Source organism: Sus scrofa, chromosome 4, assembly GCF_054392235.1.
Source record: "Sus scrofa isolate SSC_HxYL_T2T_F1_AM1 chromosome 4, Sscrofa_HxYL_maternal_Yorkshire_Landrace_v2.0, whole genome shotgun sequence".
NCBI classification, from domain to species: domain Eukaryota; kingdom Metazoa; phylum Chordata; class Mammalia; order Artiodactyla; family Suidae; genus Sus; species Sus scrofa.
Window position 1 is genome coordinate 116,635,341 of NC_139386.1, and position 21,297 is coordinate 116,656,637.

At 41.2% G+C, this 21,297-nt stretch overlaps 1 protein-coding gene across 1 annotated transcript in view; it reads right to left on the bottom strand.

Annotated features, from left to right (window-relative positions):
• Positions 1-21,297, bottom strand: part of EEIG2 (EEIG family member 2) — a 75,014-nt gene that overhangs the window by 24,263 nt on the left and 29,454 nt on the right. Inside the window, exons 2-4 of the mRNA XM_021090109.2 lie at positions 16,852-16,972; positions 8,521-8,550; positions 3,051-3,167 (exon numbers count right to left, since the gene is read on the bottom strand). Of these exons, the coding sequence (XP_020945768.1) occupies positions 3,051-3,167; positions 8,521-8,550; positions 16,852-16,972 (268 nt within the window). The remainder of the gene's footprint in view (positions 1-3,050; positions 3,168-8,520; positions 8,551-16,851; positions 16,973-21,297) is intronic.

The following is a 21,297-nucleotide window of genomic DNA, read 5'->3' on the forward strand; positions in this document are numbered from 1 at the left end:
GTCACGATGATGTTTGCGGGTGTGCCTGTTGCTGGCCTCCAAGAGCAGAATGTTTCTGGCCTTTGGTTTAACATTAGACCAGAAAGCATGAATAAATATATGTATCACTCATGATTTTATTCATTCAGGCAACAATTATTTTGTAAACCTTGTAATATGCCAGGCTTAGAAACATCTGATCTTCCTGACACCCCAAACTATTTAATAACCAGAAGGCCTTTCACCCACAGTAACAGGCATTTCCTCCAGAGGATCTCTATATGTGATTATCATAAAGACTTAAATGCTTAATGCAAGTCTCCACCTGCCTATTAGCAGCATCTGAAATACCTATTCTAAGAAGCTAAAGAATAAAAGTACTCAATATGTGGAGAAATCTGAACCCTCATAGACCCTGCTAATGGGAATGTGAAATGGTTCAGCCACTTTGAAAAACAGGTGGTTCTGCAAAAAAAGGTTAAATGCAGAGTTACCATGTGACCCAAGAATTCCGCTCCAAGAGTACATACTTTTGGATATATGCCCAAGAGAAATGAAAACATATGCCCATACTAAGACTCATATATGAATGGTCATCATAGTATTGTTCATAACAGCTAAAAAGTACAAACAACCCAAATGACCACTAACTGATGAATAAGTAAAATGTGATATAACCACGCAATGGAAAGCTATTTAGCCATGAAAAGGAATGAAGTACTGATACATGTTACAACATGGATGAACCTTGAAAACATTATGCTAAGTAAAAGAAGCCAGACATAAAACACTACATATTCTAGAATCCCATTTATATGAAAAGTTCAGAATAGGTAAATCCATAGACAGCAAGCAGATTAGTGGTTACCTAGGGCTGGGGGGCAGGAACAGAGTTGGGGGAAAGTGGGAAGTGATTGTGACTGGACACATATGAGGTTTCTTTTCTTTCTTTCTTCTTTTTTTTTTTTTTTTTTGCTCTTTTAGGGCCGCACTGGTGGCATATGGAGGTTCCCAGGCTAGGGGGTCCAAGTGGAGCTACAGCTGCCGGCTTATGCCACAGCCACAGCAACATGGGATCTGAGCCACATCTGCGACCTACACCACAGCTCATGGCAATGCCAGATCCTTAACCCACTGAGCGAGGGCAGCAATTGAATCTGCATCCTCATGGATACTAGCTGGATTCTTAACTCGCTGAGCCACCAGAGTACCTCCCACATGTGAGGTTTCTTTTGGGGGACATGAAGATGTCCTAAAACTGATTCTGGCAATAGTTGAACACACCTAGGGAAGATACTAAAAACCATTCAACTGTATACTTTAACTGGTGAATTGGATGGTCAGTAAATTGTGCATCATAGCTCAATAAAACTTAGAAGTGCTCTATGTCCCTCTTTATCTACCAGAGGATCAGCCTGTCTCTCAAGGTGCTATGTGACTTTAACGAATGTTCTCGCCACCTCTGGGAAGGAAGAGTTAGCATCTGAAGCACATCCACTCTGCCCTAGAGTAGACATATGTTTTTGTGTTCTGTGCGTATACTACTACAGACACATTTTGGGAAACCTACCAGGTCAAGACTTTTTGGAGAAAGTCTCTAAGAACAGCTTCCCTCTGCCTCCTAGATGCTGCTGGCATCACAGCAAGCCAACGCCACTTAGCAGCTGAAGTTCTAGGGAGGGCAGGGAAGCTGTGAGCAAGCATAGGACGCTGGTCCACAGACAAAATGATAATGCGGAGAGTCAAGAACAGTCCCCAAAAGACCTAGAAAGCTCCTTCAGTTCCTGAGAGTTCAGGTCTGGTTGCAGCTTCCCATCCTCGGGCTCTGGGAGATGTCCTTGTGTTTGAACTAAAGTTCTATTTCATATGAGCCAACCTGAGGGATTCCTATTCCGTACAACTAAAGCGTGCTGACAAAACTGCATGTGGTAGCTCCTTCGGCTCCAAGAACCGCCTGCTGGGGCAGGTACTGAGATCCCCCTTTTACAGAGGAGGAAATAGCGGGGCAGAGGTGAAGGTCTCACACAGGGCTCCAGAGAGCTAAGAACAAACACAGAGCCCCGATGCCACGCTCCATGGCCCTTAAGCTCGAGAAGCCTATGGCTACTCAAAAAACTCTGGTTGAATGTTGAATGAATGAATGAACAAACAGCTAGATTACTCTTATTTGGAAATGGTGTTCTTTGTTGGACCAGAATTTAAAGTTTTGCTAACGCTTTCTGAAATGCTGCTATTCTCCAACTGCTGACTGCCTTTTAAGAATCAGCCATAGGATCTTACTACGTTCTTCCGGGAATAATAATGATAATGGCAATAACAACAACGCTAACAGCAGTCATGATTGGAGACTCTATTAAGTGCCGGGCACAAGTCAAATGAGTTTGAAAACTGTTAGGTATAGGGTAATTGTTTGTTCACGAACTTCCGACCACTCAGTTTTCATTCAGAAGTATTTTCCTTTCTTATCATTAGATAACTCACCCTGACACGGTAACCTGACTGAAACACAGCAAAAGGTCTATCCAGTGAGTTTTGCTAGGTGCAAGCTACTTGACGTTTTCTCTACTGGTCTCCCTTAACACTCCCACCAGTTCTCTGAAGTGTGTTCCCTCTGGGTTCCCCAGAATATGTGATCTTGAAGGTGCCTGGAAATAGGAGGGCAAATGCCCAATGTGAGTTGCGCCTGCCGCTTCACTTGCTGCGAGAGAACCTGGTGACTTCTATGTATCCACCACAGCTGCGGGGGAAATCACTCCTGGGAGCTATAACCATTGTAAGGTATTCACTTATGATGCTCCTTCCGCTCCATGAGCCCTTAGGCTGCAGTGGTTGTGTGGATTCTTCCCTGAATGCTCACAGCACCACAGAGAAATACCTTAGGAACATCTGTTACTTCTCAGTGCTTCCGTGACTTGGGTAGTTTTTTCTCCCAGGTGGCGAGTGTTTCGGTGGCGTGGTCAGCTTATGCATCTCAGTATTGATTCCCGCCTTGCCCCTGACACTATACGCTTATGCTTATTTAAAGGCAGAGAATCTCATTTGTTGACATGTAAATCTGGAAACGTGCTTACTTTAAGAATGGAATTATCCTGTCTTGTATTTTTGGTATCGTAGCCTTCCAGTAAACAGCGACGAGTGGTATTTCCTGATCCAGCAAACTCTGCCAGGTTGAGATCTGCAAAGCCCAGCTATGAAAAGAAAGAGAATTATATTAATAGAATATCTGCTAGGCTTCTATCATATTCTCTTTAAAATAAACATTCAACCTATGCTCTAGCCAAGTTGTCTCAAATTTCAGTTGTTTGCAATTTTCGCCAACTGAAGAACACCTGTTCTATTCTTTGCTTAACAGGTCTTAAAAATTGGCTCACTTTTTGCAAAAATGTATTACCTGTTCTACGCCTGTCTTAAGTAATGTGGTCTTTGAAACTATAGCTTTGATTGCTAAATACATTGTTCTGTACCCATTAAAATATATAACTGTTAATGTAAAATAATGCATATTACATAACTGAAATCAGTGCAAGTAGCAGTGACGCCCACACTGCACTGCGGGAAATACTAGTAGGTCGATCACGGCCACGTGCACACGCAGGAAACGGATTCGACGCCCCTTTCCCTGCTCTGGTCTGTTCCCAGTTAACCACTGGTGACTGCAGACAGTCATAGGTTGTCAAGTTCTCAGTCTCCACCCCACAACGAAATGATGTAAGTATTTCACACACTTTGTTTGGCACAGGTTCCTCCACCTTAAGCTGAGTTGCTCTTTAGGAAGTCGTCTTCCCCCCCTTCCCCACACCAACCTTCTCTGCTGTTACCCAGAAGCTCAGCTCAAACCCACTCCTTCCTCTCACTACTACACAGGTTTGGTCCCCATTTTCTTTTTTTTTCTTTTTTTTTTGTCTTTTTGCCTTTTCTAGGGCCGCTTCCGCGGCATATGGAGATTCCCAGGCTTGGGGTTTTAATCGGAGCCGTAGCCACCGGCCTATACCAGAGCCACAGCAACGCAGGATCCGAGCCGCGTCTGCGACCTACACCACAGCTCACGGCAACGCCGGATGGTCAACCCACTGAGCGAGGCCAGGGATCGAACCTGCAACCTCATGGTTCCTAGTCGGATTCGTTAACCACTGCGCCACGACGGGAACTCCATGGTCCCCATTTTCTGATGCTACCAAAGATTCCTTCCTTTGATGTTGCTCAACCCTATTTCTCATTTCCAAGTGGTACAAAAACCCATCCTCCTGCTTACTATTATTTTTTGCTTTTTAGGGCCACACCCACAGTATGTGGAAGCTTCCAGGCTAGGGGTCAAACTGGAGCTAGAGCTGCCGGCCTACACCACAGCCACAGCAATGCAGGAACCCAACCCACTGAGCAAGGCCAGGAATGGAACCCGCATCCGCATGGATACTAGTTGGATTTGTTTCCACTGTACCACAATAGGAACTCCCATTATTTTTGGAACAATGGAGTCTATTTTTCATGACTAATTAAAAGTCATGTAAAAGTTTTTTGGTTTTACCCATGGCATGTGGAAGTTCCTGGACCAGGGATGGAACCTGCACCACAGCAGCAACCTCAGCGACAGTAGTGACAACGCCAGATTCTTAACTCACTGAGGCACCAGGGAACTCTGTATACAGTCTTTTAATTACAAAAAATGTTTTGAGCTTGCAATTAATTAAGCACTTCTCCCTGAATATATAATAAAAAGTATCATACACTTCAAACCCTGCTGTGATTTTAAGTTGCCTGCTTTAATGCTTTAAAACCTGCAGTGGGCATATACGAATGGCATTCAAGAGGAGGATTTTAATCGTAGGCTGGAGCATTATTTTAGCGGTTTTTAATTGGTACACAGAGAATGAAGAAGAAGAACTGAGGAGACCAGTTGAAGGGCCATGAGCGCCAAAGGCAGGAGGTCAGGAACACAGCAAACTACAGGTAACAGCTACCTCTTCTCTGCATGGCTGCTCCAGTCTTACTGCCTCTTAGGGGCCCAAGAAATCAGCAGAAAAGCCTGGACACGCCCCGGGCAAAGCCATGTTCAAATGAACCTGTGAAGACTCCTGTGGCTCTGTGATCAGGCATCATCCACACGCCCTATTTCATACCTTATCCTTTCTCTCGGAACCTCCAACATCTTTTCCATCCGCACTCTTTGCTGAAGCTCTGCTTCCTATGACACTTGGAAATAAAAGCAATCCAAAGAGCACTCAACTTCCACAAGCCCTCACAGCCAGCCACGTGCACTCACCTGCCTGCATCTGTGGTCCCGCATTCACCTTCCCACTTACTGTCAGTGAGCTGGCTGTGCCCGCGTCTGGGGCCAAGTGCTCTCCTCTCACCTATTCAAGTTCACTGCTTCAGGAATTCGCCCCTCTCTACTGCACCACTCCCATCAGCGCGCACACGTACTGGACTTTCTCCCATCTTAATGGACAAAAGAAAACAAACCTCACCCTGCATCCCTCTCCAGCTTACTGTACCATTTCTTCTGCTCCTCTTTGGAGCAAAACTCCTTGAGCGACTTGTCTCTGTTTGACAGTCTCTGGCGCCTCTGCCCATGGCTACCTCGGCAGCTTCATGTCCCCCTTTTCTCCTTATTTACTCTTCCAGCCACAAAGTTGCTTTCCTTGCTGATGCCAAGACCAGCTTGAGGCCTTCAGCACTTCCTGTTCTTCTGCCGGAGACATTCTCTCTCAGATCTTCTTCGGCTTCTTCCTCACTCCACTCAGATCTATGTGCACATGTCATCTCCCTGACCATTCTAAAACATGCCTGCCTCCTCCCTCCCCTTCCCTCTGGCTGTCACCCTCTACCCCTTATCTGCTTTCTTTTTCTTTTTTTGATTTTTAGAGCTGCACCCATGGCATATGGAGGTTCCCAGGCTAGAGGTCGAATTGGAGCTACGGCTGTCAGCCTACACCACAGCCACAGCAACGCGGGATCCTTAACCCACTGGGTGAGGCCAGAGATCGAACCCACCACCTCATGGTTCCTAGTTGGAGTTGTTTCCATTGTGCCACGAAGGGAACTCCCGCTTTATTTTTCTTTGTAGTTTCCACCACATCATGTACATCCCCTTTCATATTTATTTGTTTATGGTCTGTCTCCCTCCTTCAACCCGCCATTAGAATGTGTGCCCCGGAAAGGTACAGATTTTTGAAGATTTTGTTCACTGCCGTATCACTAGTACTTAGAATAGTGTCAGGAACAATGTTTGGCACACGGCAGGCAATTAATGCACATGTTTTTGAATAAGAAATAGCCCTTTGGCTTATCATCCACTGTTGGAATGTTACTGTTACAGTGTTAACTAAACAAAACACAAGTTTAAAGAAAAAGAATCTGGTCATTAAGAAAGCATTAAGGTCATTTACTGGGTAACTTTTATGTGCCAGACCCTATTCTAGATACTGGAAACCAGTGATGAACAGGACAGAGGAGAACTGTCTTGAAAGAGTTTACATTCCACCGTGGTATGAGAGAGTCCATATTTCTTTATGATTTTCTCTTTGGCGTCACTGAGATAACTGTCTCATTAAAATGGCACATATACATACACATTCTAGGTATCTCTGTGGTGGGTCTTCCTTCAGCTGGCAATTCATTTTGAGCATCTTCATTCCAGATAATGTTAGGCACTAGGAATATAACTCATTCCTATTCTCGGGGAGCTCATAGTTCCTCTTTTTTTTTTTTTTTTTTCTCTGCACCTGTGGCATGAGGAAGTTCCTGGGCCAGGGATCAAAGCCATGCTGCAGCAGCGACCCAAGCCACTGCCGTGACAATGCTGGACCCTTAACCTGCTGCACCACAAGGGAACTCTGGGGAACTCAAGGGAAGACAGAAAAGGAAACATATTCCTATGAAAAAGAATAAGGGCTGTAATGGAGGAAGGCACAATTACAAGAAAGAGAGGAAAAGAAAATTTCTCAGTGAGGAGGGATGACTAAGCTGAGGTTTTCATGATTCATAAGAAGCACACACATGGCAGAAAATATCAAGTCACAAGGCAACGAGACTAAACAGCACGACACACTCGAGGAAGTTTCTGAGACAGTATGTCCGAAGCACAAGGCTGAGTGTGTGCATGTGTGTGCAGGTGCAGATATGATTTACCCACCAAGATGGTCTAATATGCTAGGTCAAGGACTTCTCATTTCATTTTCCTTTACAGGCAATAGAGAGCAGCTGAAGGGCTAAAAGTAGGGAAAGCATAGGATTATTTCTGAATTTTAGAACGATCACCCTGGCAATAACACAGGGAATGAACTGGAAGGAGACAATAGAGGCAGAGAACAAGATAGGAGGCCAATGCAGATTTTATGGTTTCAAAGCTTTTTAGAAAGGAGAAATCAAGATGTGTCAATCACAGCAGACCCTGTTTTTTTGCCTACCCACCATTCAAAGCCCCGATATTCCTTGCTAGCAAGTCCTGATTTTATTCAAGTGTCCAGTCTTAGCTCATCCAGGTGCACAAGGAAAGTAAGCCAAGCTTTTGCTGACTGTTAAACTGTAATTAGTCTAAGTTAACTGTGGCAATCCATTCCTACCGCCCACGACTAGTTTAGGAGTAGGTGTATGACCCAGTTGTGGCCAGTCAAAGGTACTGGGAAATCCTCTAGGGGGCATCTAGGAAAAGTTTTCTCACTCAAAAAAAAGTCACACATGGAGAATCAGCTGGGTTTTGTCATATGTTAACACTTGAGCAGCCAGTCACCCAGAGACTAAAGACCAAACCATCACAGAAAGAATGTAAGAAGACAAAGAGAAAAGTGACATGGGTTCTTGATGATGTTTTTAGTCAGTGGATTAACCAGTCCTGGAGTAGCTCTATCTCATATTTTTAGCTCTATCTCATATCTACTTGCTTTACGAGATGGAAAAAAAATCTCTTAGGTGAGGAGAGTTTCCTGTGACTTGTAGCAAAGAGCATCCTAACTGACATTGCGAGCAACTAGTTTATGGAGTTAGGTAGATTTGATGGTTGAAACCAGGGCCCTGGTTCTCGGCTTAGATGACTGGATTGATGGAAAGACCATCACAGAGACTGGAAATAAAACAGGGTATGTGGGTATCAGGTGGTATTAACTACTGGTTCCTTCTATACAGCAAAAAAGTGAGCACACTTACTGGTAATTCCACATAGCTAGTAAAAGTATAAAGGACAGTGTTGATCATGTCTATACAGAGTGCTAAGGGAGCCCAGAGGGGGGTCCCGCTCCACTGGGGGTTGGGGGGACTGAAATACGTCCCAAGGGAGACTGAATCTACAGCCACTATTGTTTAATGCAAACCAGAGATCATCTCCCAGTAAGGAAGCTGAAACTTGGGAATAACATCCCATAATCAGCATTTAGAAAGAATGGGCCTATAATTAATTGTATTCAACAATTCACTCTCCAAGTTGTTATATTTAAAAACAGCCAAACTTGAACAGCAACTAGAAAAGCAAACCATTTCATTTTTAAGCTTATAAATAGCAATGAGTGATATTACAAAGTCCAAAAGAGTTAAAGAAAACAGACTTACCTTTGCATAAGCTTTTCCACCTTTTAATTCCTGCCAAAGATAGAAAACACTATAAGGCTATCACACAGTTAAAGATTTAAAATTATATATATGCCAAATAATTCTGAAGTAGACATTTACATGCTGGCAAATATAGACTAATATTCTGATGATCTCACATCCAACTATTTGGATGCCCCCTCTCCAGCAAATGACCAGAATTTTTAAAATTATTATTAGCATCTCAAAAATGGTGAGAAGATAAGCTAATATTTAATCCATTTGCTGAGGAATAAATTGCCAAAAAGTATCCTGGACAAATTGCAAGAACCTGAATCACCAAAGAAAGGTTAAATTACTTAGTTAAGCACATTAATAATCCATTGTACAAAGATTTCAACAAGAGTGGAAACCCTCATCCTATAGAGAATCACTGCTATCAATTTTTAGGAATTGTCCAAAAGATGTGTATATATGTACATGTATGTACATACACATATATAACATGCATGCATGTGTACACACACACACACACACACACACACACACACACTCTCCCCCTTTACTCGAATGATAGCACACTATACATACTATTCTCTATCTTACTTTTTTCCACTTAACATACATAGCCTTGTTCCGTGGTAGTGGAGTAGAAACTCTCGCATTGCTTACCTAATATGAGTAAGACTGGCAAAAGTGAAAAAATAAGAAAAAATACTATTTCTTAACATTTTACTTTAAAATATATAACTACATTAATGTGCTAAATCTCTGGATTTAGGACATCACAAAGATGCGAGAATTAAGTGTAAAACACTTAGAATATGGACTAGCACACTGTATATGTACTTTGTATTGTGTGCCATGAAAATAAGGGCCAAATTTTCCTCTCCTCACTCACTTTTAAAACTGTGTTTGCTGAAGGGAGTTGTCTCATCTTTCATAAACCAGATATGTAATGCATTACCTACCATTTTCATCTTTAAAGAGGTGAATTTAAATAAGTTGAGACATAATCCATTGTTCATGAGTATTTGCTGTCCCTGCCCCATTGGTCAGGCTGTGGCCATGCTGCCAGATCTACCCTGTTACGAATGACCAAATTTTCCCTCTTTATTAGGTCATTGTTACATCCTTTTTTTTTTTTTTTTTTTCTTTTTTTGGTCGCACCCATGGCACATGGAAGTTCCTGGGTCAGGGATTGAATCTGAGCTGCAGCTGAGGCCAATGCCAGACCCTAACCCAAGACGCCGATCCTTAACCCACTGCACCACAGCGGGGACTCCCACTGTTATATCCTTAATAGCATCTTTCATTAAACAAAGCAGAACAAACCTTTCTCCAGATGACCCCTGTCTCTACTAACTCTTTTCTTTGCTCCCCTCTACAGCCAAACACTTCAGAAGACTTATCAAAATTTGCTGTAACCCACTCTCTAGTCAATCTACTCTAATTGGGCTTTTGCCCTCATTTTCCCTCTGCAGTGGCTCCTAGGATTACCCACCATCTCCACTGTCATCAAAGCCAAGGGCTTTGTATTCATCTTACTTAATTTCACAGCAGGATTTGACAGGCCTAGCCGCTCTGCTTCCTTTCTCATACCATTTTTTTTTTGTCTCTAAACTTCCATCGTGTCATAGTTGCCTAGTTTTAGTTCTAGTTCACTGGCTGCTCCTCTGTCTTGCAGGGCCCACTCCTTTACTCAACCTCTGTGGGAAGAATGGGCGGTGTACCCCAACCATCCACACTGCCCCCCTCCATAAGAGAATCCTCTATTTTTAGTCAGGTGTTGGCTACCCCAAATAAAGTAACTGACTACATTTTCCACTTTCTTTTTGTACTATGATAGTGTGACTAAGAGCTGGCCAAAAGTCATTGTCACTGCTGTGGGTTTGGTCACGGCTGTGGTGTGGGTTTGATCCCTGGCCGTGGAAGCTCTGCATGCTTCGGGTATGCACACACACAAAAAAGTCTGGCCAAAAGTATATATAAGAAGTGATATATATGAATTCTTGCTCCTTTCCTGTACCTGCTAGGTAATTCTATACCATCTCCAAGGGTTTGGTCTAGAGCCTCTTTGTCGTTTCTGGCTATATTTTCTCCCTGGCTTATCCCGTTTGAGTCTACGGTTTTAAATAAATATTGTATACTGATGACTCTCAAATCTTTATCTCTAGTCTGAACTTCTTCCCTAAGTTCCAGATTAGTATTTTAAATGCCTAAATAACATGTCCACCTGAGGTTTCATAGACACCTCAAATTTAATATGGCCAAAACAGGCCTACTGATCTCTAATTATCTACCTCTGAAACTATTCTACTTTGAGTCTTAAAGAGCACAACCACCTTCCTATATGTGCAGGCAAAAGGTCTAAGAGTTATTCTCAATTCCTTTTTCTTCATTCGCCATATGAAATCCATTAGTTGGGGGGGGGGGGTCTGCCTTCAAAACACACCCTGAATCATACTGCCTCTACTGTTAGAACTCCATGCCAAAATATAACGATTCCTCACCTGAAGTATCCCAACCCAAGTGGTCTCTGCAATTCATCCTCCACATAGGAGCAAAAGTGATCTTATAAGATCATTAAAATCTTCAAACTGATTCCAAATAATATTGCAATAAAATCTAAACTCCTATAAGGACCTACCTGCTCCAATGTTTCTAAGAACTTCCCTATGTTTTCCATGTTCCACCCAGGAGGGTCTTCTATCTTAAAACATGCCAGATTTGGAGTTACCCTGCAGTGCAGTGGGTTAAGAATCAGATTGCAGCAGCTCAGGAAGTGCAAGTTCAATCCCCGGGCCCAGTGCAGTGGGTTAAGGCATCTGGCATTGCCACAGCTGCAGCTTGGATTCAACCCCTGCCCTGGGAACTTTCGTATACTGCTTGTGCAGCCGTAAACAACAACGATAGCAACGACAACAAAAACATTCCAGATTTGCTGTTTATCCTGCATAAGATTCATAGCACTTTTGAATCTGTGGCTCAGTATCTTTCATCAGTTTTAGAAGATTCTCAGCTACAATCTCTCATCTCTCCTTCTAGGGCCCAATTACATATACGTCGGCCTTTTACACTGCTTCCCACGCCTACACTCTGTTTTGTGTATTCCACCCTTTTCCTCTCTGTGATTTTAGTCTGGATATTTTCTTCTGTCTTATTTCTCAAAGCTTTCTTCAGTTGTGACAAACTGCTATTAAATACATCTGCTGAGATTCAGTTTCATCTACTCAGCTTTTAGTTATATTGTATTTATCAGTTCTAAAATTCTAGCTGATCTTTTAAATAGTTTCTAGTTCTCTAATTTCCCATATTGTTCACTAATTACAATTATTGTAAAAAGTTTGTCTTAGACCTTCTCCAAACCTGAGTGTTCCATGAGTCTGTTTTGTTTTTGGCTGTACCTGCTGCACGTGAAAGTTCCTGGGCCAGCGATCAAACCCACACCACAGCAGTGACCCAAGCTACTGCAGTGACAATACCTTAACCCACTGTGCCACAAGAGAATGCCCACGAGTCTGTTTTTAGTACATATTTTTCCTTTTGATTATGTAGACATGTCTTTCAGTATGCTTTGTAAATTTTGTGCATGATCAATTGAAGAAATAATTTTAGGCTCAGAATAATGTTCTCCTCCTCCAGAAAAGATATACATTTGCCTCTGGTAAGTAGTAAGGTCAGGTGATTGAGCTGATTGGAGGCTGAGTTTCAGTCCTTGTAAGGGTCAATCTATAGCCACTATACTTCTCCTTCTATGCTGAAACTCTTAGGGAATTCCAACAAAAAGCCTGAGGTATTTACCAAGGCTCCTTCTTCAGGTGGGCCCTAGACTCCATTTTTGTCCCTTTAGTCCTGCAAAACTGCCAGAATCTCAGCTCAGCTTCTATCTCTTCATCCCTGCTTCGGGCTCAGCTCCTTAGCAACTGCTTACAATTTAGCCAATGCTTTGAGGGTAAAAGCAATGCCAAATGTCAGGCTCATCTCTTTACGCTTCCCTTGTCTATGATTCTAAGCCTCTTCCTATTGCCTTGGCAGCTTCTGATGCCTTGAAGCAGCTATTTTTAATATTTTCCCTAGCTTTTCCGGTTGTTGTCAGAGGGAAGTATCGTCTGTAACAAGCTGGTCCATTAGTTTCAGAAGCATAAAATCCTAGGTTTATTATAATCTCAGGGCCTGTTATGAATTGTGCTGCTTCAAAAGATATGTTGAAATCTTAACCTGTAGTACTTCAGAATATGACCCTATTTGTAAAGAGAGTCTTTACATAGACAATCAAGTTAAAATGAAGTCTTACTCCAATATGATTAGCGTCTTTAAAAAAAGGGAAATTTGAATACAGACAGACATGCACAAAGAGAAGATGATACAAAGACACAAAGGGAGAAGACAGTATGTAACTGGAATGATATGTATCTACAAGTCAAGGAAGGCTTTAGGCTGGTAGGAAACTAGGAGAAAGGCATGGAACAGTTTCTCCCCTAGCTCCTGCAGAGGGAGCATGGCCCTGCTGTCATCTTGATTTTGGACTTCTGGCCTCCAGTGTAAGACAATACATTTCTGTTGTCTTAAGCCAGTCAGCTTGTGGTGCTTTGTTACAGCAGCCCTAGCAAACTAACAAAGGGCCTTTTTACTTTCAGGTTTGTGATGGTTAATTTTATGAGTCAACTTGACTGGGCCATGGGGTATCCAGATAATTTGGTTAAACATTATTTCTCAGTGTGTCTGTGAGGGTGTTTCTTGATGAGATGGACACTTGAATTGGTTGACCGAGTAAAGCAGACTGCCCTCCCCATGTGGGTGGGCATCACCTCATCTGCTGAGGACATGAATATCAGAAACAGACAGAGAAAGGCTGAATTCTCCGTTTGAGCCAAGACATGGTCTTCTTCTGCCCTCACACTAGGCCTTGGGCCTTTGAACTTGGACTGGGACTTATACCATTGGTTCTTCTAGTTCTTAAGGCTTTGGACTCCAGACTACACCACCAGTTTTCCAGGGTCCCCAACTTGCAGATGACAAATTGTGGCAATTCCCAGCCTCCATAATTGTGTAATCAATTTCTTATAGTAAATTTTATATATAATTCTATTGAATATACTATATTGAATATACTATAAAGCAGAGATTATATATTTGATATTCATATATATGAATATATATATATATATTCCATTTCTCTGCATTGCTGACTAATGCAATGACCCGCTCCTTTAGAATAGCCTTTCCCTAGATCTTTAACATGGGTGCCTCCCCTTCATTTATTTATTTTTTGTCTTTTGTCTAGTTAGGATTGTACCGGTGGCACATGGAGGTTCCCAGGCTAGGGGTCCAATCGGAGCTGTAGCCACCGGCCTACACCTTAATGCACTAAGCAAGGTCAGGGATCGAACCTACGTCCTCATGGATACTAGCTGAGTTCATTAACCACTGAGCCATGATGGGAACTCCTGGGTGCCTCCCCTTTAAATGTTACCTTTCACAAAAGTCATCACTGATGCTTCCTCCAATTTTCTAGAACAATCTCTCTTCCTAAGTTATTTTCTATCTCTTCAGTGTATTTTATAACGTAACACTTATCACTATCTAAATAATCTTATTTGTTTACATGCTAACTCTCTGCATTCCTACCACTCTCTGCTCATTTGCAACCAGTTCCTGTCCTTGGCAGCAGGAACTCCCTCCAGGTCACCACTGTCTTTTCAGGGCCTTAGATAGTACCTGGCACATTATAGGCATTCACATACTTATATACTTATTCACTGGTAACAGATGGCTTCCCTATGTCCTAAGCAACAGAGTACATTATCAAACTTTTTTTTTTTTTTTTTTTTTTTTGTCTTTTTAGGGCTGCACCAGTGGCATACGGAGGTTCCCAGGTTAGGGTCAAATCGGAGCTGTAGCCGCTGGCCTACACCACAGCCACAGCAACTCCAGATCTGAGCCGTGTCTGTGACCTACGCCACAGCTCATGGCAATGCCAGACCCTTAACCCACTGATCGAGGCCAGGGATTGAACCTGCATTCTCATGGATACTACTCAGATTTGTTTCTGCCAAGCCACAGTGGGAACTCCCACATTATCAAACTTTTTAATCTTTGTCAAACTTATAGGTAAAAAAGGGAATCTTATTTGTAATTTTAACATATATGAGACTAACTTATATGTTTAAAAGCTATGTACATTTTCCTTTTTGTGAAATGTATATTCTGTCCCTTGCCTATTTTTTTTAAAAGAGATCTTCATCTTTTTCTTATTTATTTATTTGAAGATATTCTTTCTATACTAAGGAAATTAGTCCTCTGACACGATTTGCAGATATTTCCCAATTAATAACTTTGCTTAAGGTATTTTTTTGCAATGCAGAAACTGTTTACACAGCTGAGTTTTTTAATGGCTGGGGGTCCATATATAGTTGAGTTTTATGATTTTTCTTTATGGGTTCTTTCTTTTATGTAATAGTTAGACAGGATAAGGTAGAGTAAGCTCAGTAAATACTTCCATTTACCAAGCATGGCAAGAGAATGCTACGTTCATATACATCTACTCTTTCCTTCTTTAATGTTGGAATCTGATAGCCACTCTTCCAGTTTGGTGTGGCCAGGTAACTAAGTTATAACCAGTGCGACATGAGCAAAAGCTATGGCCATCACTTTTGAGTCACGCCCTAAAAAGGAATGCATTTGTTTTCTGTGGCTTTTTCTATTTTCTCGTGGGTAGAGAGACAACGGTACTATAGCAACTTACTTGGATCTAAAAATGGGCACCATATGGGGAAGATGGCAGAGCTGCTCTACCAGCCAGGGACCCCTGGGCAATTACTCAAGAGAGACATACATTTCTGTTTTGTTTAAGTCACTGCATATTTGAGTCTCTGTTTCAGCAGCTTATCATATATGCCTTAACAAATATACCAAACCACTATTGTCTGAGGAACTGGTTTAACTCAGATGGACAGGCCTACCTTAAACAGCAGGAAAAAAAAGATTGTGAGTTGTGTTTTACTATAACTTGGTTTCATATTTTCTTTTTCTTAAAATCCAAAGACTGATAGATCATGTTTCAAAAAATCATGATTTAAAATCCACTTAGAAAAAGTTTCAATGTAAAAGCCACAGCAGGAATTGAGGTAGGAAGGGAAGAAAGTAGGCTAATTTACTTTTATCTTAGTGAATCCTAATAACTCCATGTGGAAGTTATTATATCCTTATTTGGAAAAGGAAACTGATTTTTTTAAAAGTTAGGGGAATTGCCTAGGGCTTCGCAGTTAAGAAACAGCAAATTCGGGATTCAAACCCGGTCAACATGATGCCATAAACACGATCACTGCACCATACTTCCCTCAAGGAAGGCTCCTTTCCATTATTGCTGCTCCAAATGACTGTTTTAGACATCTATTTTTATTAAAGCCTATAAAATGTACACATGTACTTGAGTAATATTTTAACTGAGCAGATTAAGCAATATAAGAGAAGTTAAAATATAGCTACAGATATCAGAGCGCTATCAGTTCACTCAAAAAGCAGAAGAAAAAAGCTAAAAATACAACTTTTTACCGGATACAGAAGGATGCCAAAGAAAAAGCATGAGGCAAGGGATTCTTGCTTTTCATTCTAAATACTTCTCTACTTAATTTTACAACATGTATGGGTATTACTTTGGTAATTTAAAAAATGTTTATAAAATAAAACATAAAGTTTACATTTTAAGGCCAGGAGTTTAATTCACCAGCAGTAGTTTCCTAATGATTTTCTCTTTCTCACCCAAAAAAGGCAGGATCATAGACTCATTAAGCTGAACCAATCTGAGACGGCTATTTTTGTAGATAATTGGTATTATGCCTCAACCTGATATATGAAAAGGAAATCTATAAAAACAAAAAAAAGAAAACAAGTCCTTAGAAAAATGTGAGCCTGAATTCTTACTTTGCTGTTTATTAGCTCTGTGACTTTGCACAAGTAACAACCTCTCTGAGCCTGTTTTCCTGAAAATGGAAAAAACAACACCATTTTCAGGGTTGTTTTTAGACACAAAATAGGTAAAAGTCCCTAAAAACAATGCATAACAAATACAAATTGAATGGCAGGATACAGACATATATAGCCCCCAAACTAATACAATCAGATTAATACTTATATGTATAGCGAGGATGAGATGAAGGTTCTTGTTATGTTTTAATTTGTAACTTCATATTCTTCACATTTGTCACCGTAATTTAAATTACTGCGACAAGTATGAAGTGAAATCGTGTATAAGCTCTAACAATAAAGTAGAGCTAAATAAAGTGAGTCAGTGATTATGGAACTAATTATGGTTTCTGAAAGGGGAGAAGTAATGGGCTATTTTTATACCTTCCTCACAGATACTCTGTAGATACAAGGATCCAGGATGCCTGTGGCGGCACTTGCACTCATTTTGCACATAAATGAGAACTTCTTTTTCCAGTGAACACAGTTTGCTTGCACCACCTCCCTGAAGGGGAAACAAAAACAAAACAAAACAAAAACAACGGTTAATATCTATTATTGACAACATGTTAAAAAGCACATTCTTTCACTCAGGTCTGTAATGCAAACATGATATATTAAAAGCCAGGGTCTGGAAACAGTGAGACATGGAGAAAACAAAGTCCTAACAATGTGATATGAAAATCTTTAGAAGGTTTTAATTAGCCATGGGAAACTGAAAAAAAGTGAGTTTACTTACCTACCAATTTAGTCAATACAAATGACACTTCATTCACTCAACACACGTTTGTTTACATACACTAGGAGTGATAAGTATGTGCTGGGTGATTAAAATGTGAAGATGAGAATGATAGTATTTCTAACCTTGTGGGGCTTATAGTTTATAGTTAGTGTAAGAGACAAAACATAAAAAATACTCATTCTAAAATGAACTACGGTCACGATTTCACTCCTATTCCAGTCATAAGAGCAATGGCAGCTACCACTTATGGAGTGTTTATCACACGCTACTTTTTAAAAAATTTTACTGGAGTACAGTTGACTTACAATGTTGTGTTAGCTTAAGGTATACATCAAAGTGAATCAGTTACACACACACATATATCCATTACTTTTCAGATTCTTTTCCTATATAAGTTATTACAGAATATTGACTAGATTTCCCTGTGCTATACAGTTGGTCCTTGTTAGTTACATATTTTATATACAGTAGTGTGTATATGTTAATCCCAAACTCCTGATTAATCCTTCCTCCCAATGTTTCCCCTTTGGTAACCATAAATTTGATTTTGAAATCTGTGAGTCTATTTGTAAATCAGTTCTTCTGTGTCATTTTTAAATTAGATTCCACATATAAGTGATACCGTATGATATCTTTCTCTGACTTACTTCACTTAGTATGATAATCTCTAGATCCATCCATGTTGCTGCAAATGGCATTTCGTTCTACCACATGCTACTTAATCTCACAACTACCCTAGGAAGTAGCTGGCATTATTCTCACTTTATAGGTAAAGACAATGAAGCACAAGAAGAGATGCTAACTCAAGGTCATTTAGGTAGGAAGTAGCACAACTAGCATTCAAGCCAGGCTTGTTTAACACAAAGGCCCATTTGCCTATTTCTTCCAACAATGCTGTTCTTTCAAGTTTTCAGGCCTTTGCACATGCTATTCCCTTTACTATTCTCTTAGAAAAGAAAGGTAATTATTTCTCTAACAGGGGAAGAAGAGAAAGCCAGGGGGCAAAAATAAAGATAAAGCTGCAGAAAGCAAAAGGGAAAGGCAAGAGAGCTCGGGTTAAAGAGTTTTCATTTTCTTAGGAAAGGAACAGGTGAGGTTACTACTGTAGGATGACAGCAAATGCTGGACGGGCTCTAAGTTCAGATGAAGGTTGAAGAGAGTGGATGTGACAGGGAGCCAACTTGTAGCTGCCTCAGTGAATAAAATGAATTTGTATCGGGACCAATCAGGTTTTTTTTTTACAGATTTCTCCATCAACGCACAGAAATCCTAGAACAAGAAGTACAAAGACAAATATAATGTAAAAAACCAAGTATGTGTTTGCATGTGCATGTTTGTTTACGTATAAACAGACACACAGAATGGAGGGCGTGTATTTATTATAGGTTTAACTGTGATAACTAGTTCTTTTTTTTTCTCATTGGGAATCTTTAGGTGACTTAAGGAATTAGGATATGAAGAGAATGTATATGTGTTCCTGGAGCAGTTTCTAGAAATCCAGGAGGGGTGCTATTTATTTATTTATTTATTATTATTTTTTTTTGTCTTTTTGTCTTTTGTCGCTGTTGTTCTGTTGTTGTTGTTGTTGCTATCTCTTGGGCCGCTCCTGCGGCATATGGAGGTTCCCAGGCTAGGGGTCTTATCGGAGCTGTAGCCACCGGCCTACGCCAGAGCCACAGCAACGCGGGATCCGAGCCGCGTCTGCAACCTACACCACAGCTCACGGCAACGCCGGATCGTTAACCCACTGAGCAAGGGCAGGGACCGAACCCGCAACCTCATGGTTCCTAGTCGGATTCGTTAACCACTGCGCCACGACGGGAACTCCGGTGCAATTTCTATATATGGTCACAACATAGGCAGAAGGAGAGCTGTTTGGCAAAGGATGGGTCTGAAGGTGTTTGTCAGGTAACCTCAGACATCCCCAGTAAGATAAGCAGTAGTTTACCTGTACACTCAAAAATAAGTGAATTTTAAAAAATCAGTAAATAATGAGAATAACAAGCAAGAAAAAATAAAACAATAAAATTTTTTAAATTGTTGCTTCCTTCTCAACAATTCTTGGCCTCACAAGGTGTCAGCTGTGGCCTCTGCAGCTTTCCAAAAAAAAAAAAGGATGCAGATATACTAATGTGCCAGTATGTCTGGACCCTTCAGGTATATGCTGAGCTTCAGGGCACCTGAATGTTCCTGTCCCTGAGACCACTGATATATGATCAAGAATCAGAAACAACATTTTAAAAAAAACCTGTTATTTTACTTTTCTGATAAAATTACATAAAAACTTCTGATTAAGGATGGCAGGTACGTACCTATATTAGCCTCTGCTCCCCCCGAAACCTTCTAAGTTAAAAAAAATTTCTTTTTTTTCTTTTTCAGCTGTACCTGCAGCATATGGAAGTTCCTGGGCCAGGGATCTGACCCACAGCTGTGACCTATGCCACAAGTGCAGCAATGCTGGATCCTCAACCCATTGCATCAGACCAGGAATTGAACTGGCACCGCCACAGAGACAACGCTGGATCATTAACCTGCTGTACCGCAGCGGGAACTCCAAAAAAAATTTTTAAGTCACCATTTCACAAGGACAAAGAGAACCAGACAGTAGACAAAAACAAAGAACACCCCTCGCCCCCCCAAAAAGAACCCCAATAGTGTCCAGGGACAGACAAGTGATAAGGATTAAGCAAACTGAAGAAAGCTAAACCTTAAGTTGGTAACAGTGAAAGCCAAGAGCTGGAATCTAAAACTGATGTTGAAGTAGGTTGGAGGAAGGACAAAAGGCAGAAGGCTTGATTGAAAACTGTTTTAGAAACAGAACCTCAGATCCCCTCTCTTGACACTTGCAGAAGGCTGAGATCACTGCCCTCTCACGGTAAAACAAAGGGACCTCAGAAATACCTGAGTTGAGGGCAGGTATTAAAAATGGCATGATGCCATCACCATATTGGGGGAGGAGGGTGAAAGAAAGGTGCTTTCCTGAGTGCCAAGACCTCCAACCTTCTTCTCTTAACCTGGCTACTCAGAAGGCTGGAGCCAGAGGTATATTCCTCAAAATGTGGAAAGAATATTCCCTGGGGAATCCAACCAGCCCCAAAGAAAATGAGATGGAAGTTGAGGTTCTCAACAAAACAATGTGTAAAATGTGTAAAAACCGGAGTCAGTGAGCACCCTCCATGTGCACAAAGCTTCTAATCAAACTTTAGTGCTTAACAGCACTAATACGGCACCAATACAAGCAGACACTTAAGGAACGTCTCTTAATATGAAAGAATAGCAAAAAAAGCAACTCGAACTAAACAATGACTGTGCTGGAAGAAAAACAGATTCTCAGAGAAAGTACACTGAATTTATAGGAATAGGCTGCTGTTAAAAGAAAAAAAAAAGGAACCTACAGGAAACTAAAAAGTATTCATGGAAATCAAAACTATGGGCTTGACTCTCTCTTTGTCATTCTAGATACCCTCTACCCTTCTCTGAGGCCCAGGAGGCTGGTTGCTATGGGCTGGATCAACCAGGCCCTCCTGCCCTCGGCCTCTGAACGTGCTAAGGGGACAAACAATGGAAAGGTAGCGGGCAGGATCGAGGAGCTGGTGTATTTATTCTCTCGGCTCCTTCCCTATCAGGTCATGTGACAAATAGGCGGCTGGGGACTGCAGTTCTCCGTAATATGCCTTGTAGAACTTGGACTCTAAACTATAAGGACTTGTAACTTTGTTAAAATTAAAATGTAATTAACAAATGAACACTGTTAAGAACTGAATAATCTGAAAACCGGAACAAAATTACATAAACATCGCAGGCCATTTTTTTCTAGTTGTGTTTTAAAAAACAAAAACAAAAACCCTTAGAACTTTCTTTTTTTTGTTTTGCTTTGTTTTGTCTTGTCTTTTTGTCCTTTTTAGGGCTGCACCTGCAGCACATGGAAGTTCCCAGGCTAGGGGTCAAATCAGAACTATAGCTGCCGGCCCACACCACAGCCACAGCCATGCCAGATCCAAGCCGCATCTGCAACCCACACCACAGCTCATAGCAATGCTGGATTTTTAACCCACTGAGCGAGGCCAGGGATCGAACCCGTAACCTCA